Here is a 12,311-nt window from a genome sequence, read left to right on the forward strand (position 1 = left end):
AAACAAAGCAAATTGAGATTTACCAATCTGTTATGTTTTCTGCTCCCAAGAATAATTAATTCTTTAGCTTCTTTGTGATGTACATATACATAATGCAGGTGCACATGTAATATACTATCACTACAGGAATACTACGGACCATTATTTATGCAAGATCTCATTTAAACTTACAGCTCATTTGTTTACAGTTATGTTCATGATTACAGTAATGCAATTACTTTTTTTCTAAAATCCTTATTAATTAGAAGATATAGTTAATCAGAGTTTCAACAATATCATGTAATGGAGTAACTCTGTGATCCAATCAGCAGCTGAGGAAGTATTGTTACCTCTCACTCAAAAGCCGACATTTACAACTTTTTGAGAATGTATTCACAATTATCTAAAAGTAATTAAGTTATGAAACTCCAGGTAGGAATACCAACAATGTAGGAAAAGACAAGGTTGATACTTATCATAAAGAAGACATGTCAAGTTGCAGATAGGCACAATTAAAAGACACTTACATAAAGCTTTCGGCCACAGCTTTCATCAGTAAAAGAGACAAACATGATTCACCCATGCACACCTCATGCACACATGACCACGAGCTCCAGAATTCCAGCTCTAGATGCTGGAGTTGGTGGTTGCGTGTGCATGGGGCATTCTTGCTTGTGTGTAAATGGTGTGTGTCTCTCTTTTACTGATAATGTCTGTGGCTGAAACCTTTATGTAAGCATCTTTTAATTGTGCCTGTGTACAACTTGACGTGTCTTCTTTATAATAAGTAGCAATATGTCTTTTCCTACATTGTTAACTTATGAAATAAGTGATACAAAAAGCTCAGACACTCCAAATTTCAATCACCTATTTTGATTTAATGACTGCAAGATTCTGAACTTTTGTTGCTGTATTTTTTCCAAATCAAACAACATATCCCACTAATTATTTCAGTCAGTAATGAAGATTTTGAATAATTTAGAATCAAAAATATTTATTTCAATGTGGATGCCTAACTTGTAAACACAGGATTCCAAAAATAGCATAACTATAATGTTCCATGTACTTTTGTGAATTACTAACCTGAAACATTTTTTATAAACCAGACAACAGTAGAGTCCTAGTATCCACCTTACCTATCCAAATTTCAAAGCACAGTATAACTTCTGAATTCACATTATGTTGTTACACCTGTCTTTAATTAATCATCCTCCTAGAAAAACCAGCAGTTCACAACCAGTCAAACTACAATCAACATCTCTATGCCAGACTGCATTAGTATCAGTGATTTGCCATCATACATGTAATATCTAAGTGTCAGGTCATGTTAGGAGTAACCCACTAAATTACAGGCCCATATCATTAACATCAATATGCTGCAGCATTTTGGAACATATATTGTCTTTGAACATTATGAATTACCTCGAAGAGAATGGTCTGTTGACATACAGTCAACATGAGTTTAGGAAACATTGCCCTTGTGAAACACTACTAGCTCTTTACACACATGAAGCATGGAGTGTTATTGACAAGAGATTTCAAATTGAGTCCGTATTTCTAGATCTCCAAAAGGCTTTTGACACTGTCCGACACAAGTGGCTTGTAGTGAAATTGTGTGCTTATGGAATATCATCTAGTTATGTGACTGGATTCATCTGTCAGAGAGGTCACAGGTCATTGTAACTGATGGAAAGTCACTGAGCAAAACGTAAGTGATTTCTGGTGTTCCCCATGGTAGTGTTGTAGTTGCTCTGCTGTTCCTTATCTACATAAACGATTTAGGAGCCACTCTGAGCAGCTGTCTTAGGTTGTTTGCAGATGATGCTGTCATTTTTCGTCTAGTAAACTCATAAGATCACAACAAATTGCAAAACAATTCAGAAAAGATATTCGAATGCTGCGTAAATTGGCAACTGACCATAAATAATGAAAAGTGTGAGGTCAGCCACATGAAAGCTACAAGGAATCCATTAAACTTGGGTCATGTAATAAATCAGTCAAATCTGAAGGTCACAAATTCAACTAAACTCTTAGGAATTACAATTACAAATAATTTAAATTGGGGAAGAACACACAGAAAATGTTTAGGGGAAGGTGTTTTGCTGGCAGAACACTTACAAAATGTAACAGATCTATTAAAGAGACTGCCTACACTATGCTTGTCCATCGTCTCCTGGTGTACTGCTGCACAGTCTGGAATCCTTACCAGATATGATTAACAGAGTACTTTGAGAAAGTTCGATGAAGAGCAGCATGTTTCTTACTACGGCAAAATAGGGGAGAGTGTCACTGAGAATCATTTATTTGCTCCTGATGTGCAGGCTGCCATGCAAAGCATGTTGATAAAGCAGGCCGATACTACCCTTGCTTTAGCAGGCCGATATGATCCCACAGAACATGCCTGTCATACAGGGCAGCCTACGCACCAGGGTCTAGAAAAAACACGTTTTTGCCCACATTTCTGCTTACATTGGAGCTAGAACGTTATAAGCCCCACAGTGCTGATACTCATGAGGCCTGCTGTTTCAGTGCCAAATTTGGTTGAAATTGATCCAGGGGTTTGAGAGGAGACTGCGGGGACACATACATACTCTCTGCTTTATATATTATAAAACAGATTCTATAAAGTGACACTTTTTTGTTTTTGTATTTAGTTTGTATTTTAATGTTGATCAGTGACTTTCTATGTGGCCTACATCTATACACTCTGTAAAATGAGTGGTTTATCTAATATAGCATGTTACTAGCAAATATAGAATCCGTACAACTGTTTTTCCAAAATATCCTTTGTTTTTCCTTCAACTATGTGCTTGTGTAAGATCGTGGCCGCAACAGACCATACTGTGAGCCCATGTCCCATTTAACTGTAACACCACTCACGAATATTTTGCATATTCCCAAATATTATGAGTATTATTATATTTCAGCATTTTTCAGGAAAGTAATCATACAGGAGACTGCTGATAAATGCAGAAATGCGGCCAACACTCGCTCTAGACCATTTTGTTCATTTTGTGCCCAGAGGTTATTGTTCTTGTAATTAAGTAACGTTACAGAATATGCAAATCATACAGACAAGTGCATGGCATGGATGCTTTCCTATAAGGAGTACTCCATTACACTAAGCATTCAAATAATCTGTACACTGAAAAATTCACATTTATAGGACTAAATAATTATTACCACAATCTGAATCATTTCCTTCTGGCATTCAGTAATCTGTTTTAAATTGTAATTGTGAAGCAACTGTTGCCACCATATAGGTAACAGGTGGGTATTAACATGAGCCTGCCAGAAAATGGGTGTAAAAAACTTGTGAATAATACTAACTGAAGTTCATTTATTAGATTTTGAAGATGGCCACTGGCTTTCAATAGTAAAGTTATTTTTTTAGGTTATTAACCTCAGTCTCTCACTGCCCACTCCCTTTCAACCCAAGCCACACACATGTTTGCAGTTATGCAGATGATGCAAACCCCACTTTGCCCATAGGTGTGTGGCATCTCTGATGCAGAGCACCCTATCTTTGGACTTTTGCTTCTTTGGACCACTTAGTTCTAATTTTCACTTTCAGCACGTGAATTGTTCTACTGCCATGTTTGTTATGTGTCAGTGATTAATAAATGCATATTCGATATTGTGTGTGTGTGTTATCTCCAACCAATCCTATGTGATAACCACAGTGGTGACCCCGACAACGTCGTCATCTCATCGCAATTTACTTTGTGCTTGTTGCCGCCATTTATGAACTTCGTGTGCCAGCCCATATTGTTTTCACCACAATGGATCTACCAGCATCTTTCGGTGCAAGTGTAACGGACCCCGTTAACTATGTTTGTGACCATGAGAGGACAAGTAAACCTACTTCAAATTTGGTTAAAAGTGAACAATTATCTATGCCCGGCCACACCAGAGGCCACCTAAACTTACCGGGCACAACAGGGCCACCGCCTAGCATGGCAGCACAACAGCCACAACATGGACAGTGCACGCTGACTAACGGCAATGTGGATGACCTTCCAGTTAAAGACATAGTGGTTTATCCTTCATGTACACCATTACCTACAGGATGGCTTGACATGCTGGCAAAGTTACAGAACTGTGAATTGAACATTACTATGCACAGGGGTAGCACATTCTAATTTACATAGTGTCACAGCAGCAGAGCCCCCACACACCGTTACGGTGATGCTTGTTGCCTTGACCATGCGAGTTTCCAAGACCGCCTTCTCCCCGCTTTCATATTGGTGCCGGCCATTCCACCCACGCTGGTTACTGCCTCCCACCTGCTGTTGCAACAGCTTCGGCCGTTACACCCGCACCACATTCTTCATCGGGCTTGCAGACTGGATGCACCGTGCCCACTTTAATATGCCCGCTCTCTCCACACTGTGTGCTGCATGTGGTCACCACCCCACACAGACCTTAAGCGACGCACCATTCACCACTACCGCACTTCTGGCACTGAAGGCGTCCTTCTCTGACTACAACAATCCCCATCTGCTGGTGCTGCCTCAACAAGTGTTACCAGGCAGGTTCCCTAAGCTACCTGCATTGCAAAAAGACAATCCAAAAATTTGGTTCGCCTTAGTGGACCACCTCCTGGACACCCATGGCATTTCCAAAGACGGAGCCCATTTTGTCTGCCTGATGAGCCATCTCTACACACATATGGACTTCATCAGTGACTTGCTACTCTCACTGCCCACTTCAAACAAATATATGATGGCCAAATCAGTGCTTATTGAGCACCTTTCCTGCCCTTCAGCGGAGGTTATCCACCACATTATTTACAAGGAGCATCTCGACGACCATACCCCTTCACAGCTTTGGCGGCGCCTAAATGCATTCATCGACGATCAAGCTTTACCTGATGCCGCGCTTTGGAGGTTGTGGATGGTCAAAATGCCTTTGGATCTGCATTCATCTATTGTCCCACATTGCCGACCCACTAGAGGTTCAGTTACAAGGCGGATCAGGCTTATGCTATCATTCATCACCAACACCGCCTGTCACGAACGACCTCTCCACCATCCTCAGTTGGCATACCCGCACCTCTGGTTCTGCGCCCTGCTGGTAGAGGCCAGCACACTTGCCTCGGTGCCTCAGCTGTCAGTCAGGAGCTGCCACATAGCGGCCTACAGGAGGTAGTGCCAGCGGGCTCCCGACAGCCACCGACCTCGCCTGAGCAGCAACCCGATCGGATACCAGGCCCAACACAGTCAGCTGCGGCCCTCTCCCACACCGCACCGCCCTACCAACTGGCCCTCCCACTGTGTTGGTTCCACACTACTTACAGGGATGCCACCTGCAATTGCCATGCACCTTGCGCCTACCCAAATGAGACCGGTGGGTGGCACATTTAGGCGCCATGTCCCACCACGTTCCATCACAGCACCTAACGTCCAATGCTGCACCACTCGCTTCAGCGGCGCAACACCTCTATGACACAGACATGTCAACAGGCATCCGCTTTCTCATCGGCACTGGCACTGACATTACGTAATCCGAGCTAAGCACGCTGCCGACGCACTATCACCTTCAACCCTTGCCTTGATCACTGCCATTCGTTCTCCTATTGCAGTTCATGGCTCCATCAAGATGTCACTTCACCTATCACTGGTTCACACCTACCCTTGGACCTTCCACACTGCCGATGTGAATGAACCCGCGATCAGGTTGGATTTTCTACACCATTATGAACTTTCACCAGACCTGCAGGCCACCGCGCTGCGCCATGCATCTGGCTCTACAGTTCCATGCTCACACAAGTTCAGGACGACTTTGCTCTCTGCCTCCTCGGATATGCTTTCCACATATGCATCCCTGGTCAAGCACATTACTACATGGCTCCCTGACCTGTCAGACATGTGTTCACAAATTGACGAACTCTGCAGCCAGAACAATGCCTTATGCACCTGCATCATGTCTACCTCAGCTGAATTGTCACATGCACAGCATACCAAACATCGCTTATCTGCAGACCCACAACAAGGTGGTCCATCACAACCCTCTACAGCATCTTCTCACCAATCTGCTCCTGTGCTGAGCGTTCCACCACTTGCTATTGTTTTCTCACTGAAGCAGACAAATCTACAAGATACATCTTCCTCTCCCTGAGGATTATGTTCAGCTCTGTCATTTTCTGGGTATGGCAAATTTTTACCGCCGCCATATTCGTCGAGCTGCCTCCAGCCAAATGGCTCTCTACTATGCTCTCTCTGGCAAAAACACCATTGGAAAACGGAAGTTGGAGTGGGCAAAACCCATGCTTGATGCTTTTGGTAACCTTAAAACTGCCCTCACCAAAGCCATCACTCTCACCCACCCTGACCCTGAGGCCCATGTCTGGATCATGACTGATGCCAGTGACTCAGCTGTGGGTGCTGTTTTACAACAGCACACCGCCAACTCCACCCAACCCCTCCACTTCTTTTCCAAGAAACTGACTAAGAGCCAGTGCCAGTGGTTGGCTTTAAACCGTGAGCTTCTCACTGTGCATGAGGTGATTAAACATTTCTGTAGTGACCTTGAGGGGCAACCTTTCATGATCTATACAGATCAAAAGCCACTCGTGGATGCTATTCATAATCCAGCTAAGGACCTTCCGCCGAGGCATTTCCGCCTTATGATGCATGCATGCTATATCTGAGGCATGGAGGACATTGTGGCAGACTACCTTTCCCACATCTGCGTGCTAACTGCACCGCTGAGGCTGGAGGAGCGCCTGACTATCAGGGTAATCCCAAAAGTAAGGTTTCCTATTTTTGATAAGTATAGAAGTCTGTTTGTGTGGCAGTTGGTCACACTGTTATGAAGAGTACTTCATGCGCTGAGTGTAAACTTGTGCAAGCCATGCTCAGGCACTCAGTCTTGGTTTGGCAGCTGTTGAGAGTGGAGCTCCCGTTGGATGTTACCGCTACATGCGAATGGTGCGCAGTTATTCGGTTTTTTAACACAAAGGGCGCCAATTGAAATCCATCACCAATTGACGGAAGTGTATGGTGAGTCGTGCATGGATGTCAAAAATGTTCATAAGTGGTGTAGAGAGTTTGCAGCTGATCAGACCGAAATTCACGACAAACAAAGGAGTGGGAGACTGTCAGTTTCTGATGAGACAGTGTTGAAGGTTAAGCAAAACATGCGTGAAGATCGGCAGATCACCCTGGATGATATCTGCACATTGGTTCCTGAGGTTTCCCAAAACACCGCCCACAGAATTTTTACAGAAACACTGAACTACTGGAAGGTGTGCGCAAGATGGGTGCCACGCATATCTGACTGAAGATCATGCAGCAATGAGTTGATGCTTCCCGCGCATTTCTTCACCGCCTTGCAGCCGAACAGGACAACTTTCTAGACTCAATCATTACGGGTGATGAAACCTGGGCATACTTTACACCTTAGACCACGCAAGAGTCATGCCATCTGAACAGCATGGCGGTGAGCTGGTATGACATGGGCATACAAAAACTGCCACAGCATCTACAAAAATGCATCGAGAGAAATGGTGATTATGTCAAAAAATAGCTAAATGTTCAAGCTGTAAACTGATGTAAACCATTGTAGAAATAAACAGGTCTATGTACTTATAAAAAAGTAGGAGACCTCACTTTTGGGATTACACTCATACAAGCTGACGATGATGGTATACAGCAAATAATATCAGACAATGAATCATTGCTCTCTATCCAGCTCCGTATACTACCTGGGTCTACGATCCCTGTCCTCTATGGGCACACCCCGCCCCCTCGTCCCTACCGCTCTTTGTCATAAGGTCTTTACTGCCTTGCACGGTTTAGCCCACCCTGGGATGCAAGCCACGTGACAGCTGGTTATGGAGTGCTTCGTCTGGCCTGGCATGAAGCCTGACTGTTGCAGTTGGAGCTGTGCATGCGTCCCGTGCCAGCGCAGCAAAGTCAGCAGGCATGCTCAACCTCCATTGGGAGAGTTTTACATTCAAAAGGGGCATTACTGCCACGTCGATATCGATGTCATTGGTCCCCTCCCACCTTCCGATGGTTACAGATGCTTCACATACATCTTTTAAATCATTGACCGTGTGACCCGCTGGGTCAAGGCAGTCCCATTTATTGACATCATGGCCAAAACCGTTGCCCGTCTTTCATCTCGGCATGGGTTGCTAGCTTTGGCTGTCCCCTGTCTCTCACTCACTTTGCTGTCCCTGACCATCCAGGGATTCGAGTTTGAGTCTGCCCTCTTTGCACGACTCTGCAAACTTTGCAGCGTAACCAAATTTCACACTACAGCTTATCACCCACAGGCAAAAAGCGTGGTCAAGCAGTGGCACCTCACACTCAAGGCCAGGCTAATGTGCCATGGAGGCCTGTGGTTGGAGGCCCTCGCATGGGTCCTGCTGAGTATTTGCCCGGCCAATAAAGAAGATTTGAATGCCTTACTCGCTGAGATTCTATACGGTGAACTCCTCCTTCTACCCGCTGAGTCCATTCAAGGATTCACCATCAGCTGCAACCGAGGATATTCTCGCCCTGGTTGAGCAGGTTCATATGAACATTGCACAGCCTCACACCTCCCCTTCCTCACCCCCACCCCACTGGTGTTCATCCACAAGGACCTTGCTCTGTGTAACTTTGTGATGTTGTAGGATGACACTATGGAAGAAGCCCTACAGCTTCCTTATTCGGGCCCTTATCACATGCTACATCATGGTACAAACACGTCTGTCATCCACCTACATGGAAGGCCACTGATTGTGTCTGTTAATCAACTGAAACCGGCATGGTCACTCATCAATCTGCCTCCCGATGCTACCAACTTGCCTTCGGCTGACTCCACCTATGCAGCCGTTGGAATCATGGGACTCCTGCACCGCCAACACTGACACCCCCACTTCCCATGCCAGCTGCCGCCTACAACCATTGCACTGGGACCAAGATTATGAATTTATGTAATGATGTAATGTAGCTTCCCTCCGCCGTGCTCCGCACTACTGGGAGGGTGGGGGGTCTCTGTGGTGTGACTTTTGCTTCTTTGGACTGCTTTGTTCTAGTTTTCACTTTCGGCACGTGAATTGTTCTACTGCCATGTTTGTTATATACCAGTGATTAATAAATGCATATTCGATACTTAGTGTGTGTGTGTGTGTTATCTCCAACTGATTCTATGTGATAACCACAAGTTTGAAGTTGACAACTTTTTTTTACAGAACAATTTTCTTTTATTTCTATCAATGACCACAAAAACTTTTGGTCCTTAGACTACCAATTTGATCAGCATTGATCATCTTCAAATCTTGGTGCTGATCTTCTACTTCAGTTTACAGTAACTGGTAGTCTGAGGACCACAAGTTTTTTGGTCATTGATAGAAAAAAAAGAAATGTATACTATACTTCCTGGATCACTGTTTTAATCCATGATTGGTCATAGCTTGTGAAACTAGTGTCATGATTGGCTTATGTTGGCATCAAACAGCTCTGTAAACTGAAGCAGTAAATCAGCATCAAGACCTGAAGATGCTCATTGCTGACCAAAACAGAAATCTATATTTGTAAACACTGTCTATCAGACACTTTATTTTTGTCATAGAAGATCAGAGTTTTCCATCTATGTATTTCCCTCATTTTTCAGTCAAAATTACATTGATTTCAGCATGTATAGAATAGTTGTCTGTTTTATAAACTCCACACTGTAGTATTCATTATGAATGTGGTATATGGAGCAAGTAACTAATCTCCTCGTCACAAGCTAGATCATATTGTTTAGTAGATTATCAAAGAAACTGCTCCCGTTTTAGTTCATTACCTGCTAAACACTGAAATAAAAAAGGCACAAAAGATTGGGAGAAAGTATTTCTGAAGTTATCAGAATTAACATATGTTATTACTAATCAATAGAAGTCTGAATTTTTGTATTTGTTGATGACTTCTCCTTTAAATAAGTTCTCGATAGTTGCCATTATGACCATAAAGCAGATGCTTACCATTGGAGAACAAAGGTTTCCAAATATTGGAGAATGTCCTGACAAGTCTGTTGTTAATGGGCCTGTGTCTGAATTACAGTCTGACACTGCCCATTCCTGCAAAAAAAAAAAAAAAAAAAAAAAGTCAACTGTGAATGTACATAATGGATTAGAAAAGAACTCATTATACAATAAACAGAATCTTAACTCACCAAACATCTTCTTGTGTGGCCATTTACTGTTGACTTCCTGTGTTTAGGCCTATATCTGCCATTTATATCTGCACCTTGAGCAAGCAACCTATGTACTAGCTGTTGAAAATGGAAGACAGAGTATGAGGCAACCACAGAAATCGACCATGAATGCATGTATCAAGAAAGATTTATACCAGCATGTGTACTGTCCACCCATGACACATTGTAGATTTTAACATTTACTAGAATTTTTTTAAGTCAATATTTATTTCTCTGTGGCTGTTGACACTGCATCACTTTACCTGATTTACAGCTTCTCTATGATTTAACCCCCCCAGGGGCTCAGCATTGATTTGCTGAGTACGGGCTTGATGACCCCGGGGTCCTGAGCTGGGGACTGGTCAGCGCAGCCAGTCTCCTGTCACCGTAACCCCCGGACATGCTTCAGCGACCACCACATGGCGCGGCGGTGGAATGTTGTGTGCTGCGGAGAATGGTAATCTTGGCTTGACCGCCTGGATTGTGAGGAAGGTAAACCTCTGTAAAAACCCCTCAATCTTACGGTGTGCTGTGCGCCTTTAAGATGCATGGCTGTTGGGGTAGAATAGTCGCAAGCGGGCAACCTCTGGGGCACCTGCCGCACCCCAATTGTATAAGGCTTACTCAGGCATGCGGGGCTCTGTCTGAGCGGACCTTTAGTTCCCTAGCTGCTCGTGGGACCACAATGGACCCTTCGACCTCTTCGTTTCCCCCTACCAGTGGATTGGGTGGGCCACTGGTAGGAAAACACACCCCATGGAAAAAGCGACTTCCTTTTGCGAGTCCTCCAGCGCCTGGTGTTAGTAGAGATCTATCAGACTGTCGTAACAGAGCACATGCTGATAACCAGAATGTGTTTTTGATTGTCAAACGGAAGGAAGGTAGCTTTGAGAGAGTTTCTCCCTTTTACATCCACAAGGGTCTTGAGGGAATTGCAGGAACACTGAAATCTGTGAAGTGACTGCGCAATGGGACTCTGTCAGTTGAAACTTCTAGTTCCCGTCAAGTCACTTCTCTTCGGAAAGCAACCTGTCTCGGAGAGTACGCTATCGAGAGCGAGTAAGGGTGTTGTGACATGTAGGGACTTGGTGGATATCTCCAAGGTCGAGTAGAAATGTGAGTGGGCTGACGAAGATGTTGTCGATGTGCAGCATATTATGAAATGAGTCGATGGGGACCTAGTCAAATCCGACTCGTTTATCTCACGTTCAATTGGCCGAGACTCCCAGAGCATGTTAAAGTGGGTTTCTTACGTTTGCCAGTACGGCCATATTTCCCCAACCCAATGCGCTGTTTTAAATGTCAGCGCTTTGGGCATACTATGTTGGGGTGCAATGGGATAGCCACTTGTGGTAAATGTGGTCAACCTACCCATGAAGGAGCCGATTGTTCATCGCCTGTGAAGTGCGTGAATTGCTCTGGGAGTCACCCTGTCTGGAGCCGGGTCTGCCCCATCTATCTCGAGGAATGGAAGATACAGGAGATCAAAACATCTAAGCGCATCCCCTATGGTGAGGCCAAGAAGCTCTTTAAGGCCATGCAGCCTCCTGTGTTTACAACATCTTTCACTTCCACTCTGCAGAAACCTGCACAGTTGGCCACTGTTCCTACACAAACGGAGGTTGCTAATGTCAGCACTAATACCTGTGTTTGCCAGTGCACTTGTGCTGCTGCGGTTGTTTTGCAACCTGCAGCTCTCCCCACAACGTCGGACAAGGCTGTGGTTGCTGACATTGGGGTACTTCCTGCCCCTCCCCATATATCACCTTCTGCCCAGGAGAGTAAAGCTCCAACTGTTGACAAGGTTCTGCATTCTAAGCTCCCCAAGAAGAAGGCGCCGAAGGTGAAGGTTTTGCCACCTGAGGAGACTAGTCAGGGTCAGTCCGATGACGATGCCATCGTACTGTCTGACATCTCCCTTGGGTCGCCATCGGAGCTGATGGACATTGATATCGACCGGGAGCCATATTCTCGCCCCAGGAATAAATCTCCGGCCAGTACGGGCTCTCCACCAAAGCACAGAGGCAGGGTGAAAATTGAGCCACCCTGATCACTGGCTGCCATATTACAGTGGAACCTGAATGGGTTCAGGAAGCATGTGGCCGAATTACAACTCCTTGTATGAGAGCGCCCCTTGTGCTTATGTCTCCAAGAGACAC

General features: G+C 44.6%; 1 protein-coding gene across 1 annotated transcript in view; it reads right to left on the reverse strand.

Moving 5' to 3' along the window:
- The window catches only part of LOC126243082 (serine/threonine-protein phosphatase 6 regulatory ankyrin repeat subunit A-like), a 281,386-nt gene that overhangs the window by 154,618 nt on the left and 114,457 nt on the right, over positions 1 to 12,311 (reverse strand). Inside the window, exons 7-8 of the mRNA XM_049948137.1 lie at positions 10,132 to 10,230; positions 9,941 to 10,036 (exon numbers count right to left, since the gene is read on the reverse strand). Of these exons, the coding sequence (XP_049804094.1) occupies positions 9,941 to 10,036; positions 10,132 to 10,230 (195 nt within the window). The remainder of the gene's footprint in view (positions 1 to 9,940; positions 10,037 to 10,131; positions 10,231 to 12,311) is intronic.

The sequence above is a fragment of the Schistocerca nitens genome, chromosome 1, assembly GCF_023898315.1.
Source record: "Schistocerca nitens isolate TAMUIC-IGC-003100 chromosome 1, iqSchNite1.1, whole genome shotgun sequence".
NCBI classification, from domain to species: Eukaryota; Metazoa; Arthropoda; class Insecta; order Orthoptera; family Acrididae; genus Schistocerca; species Schistocerca nitens.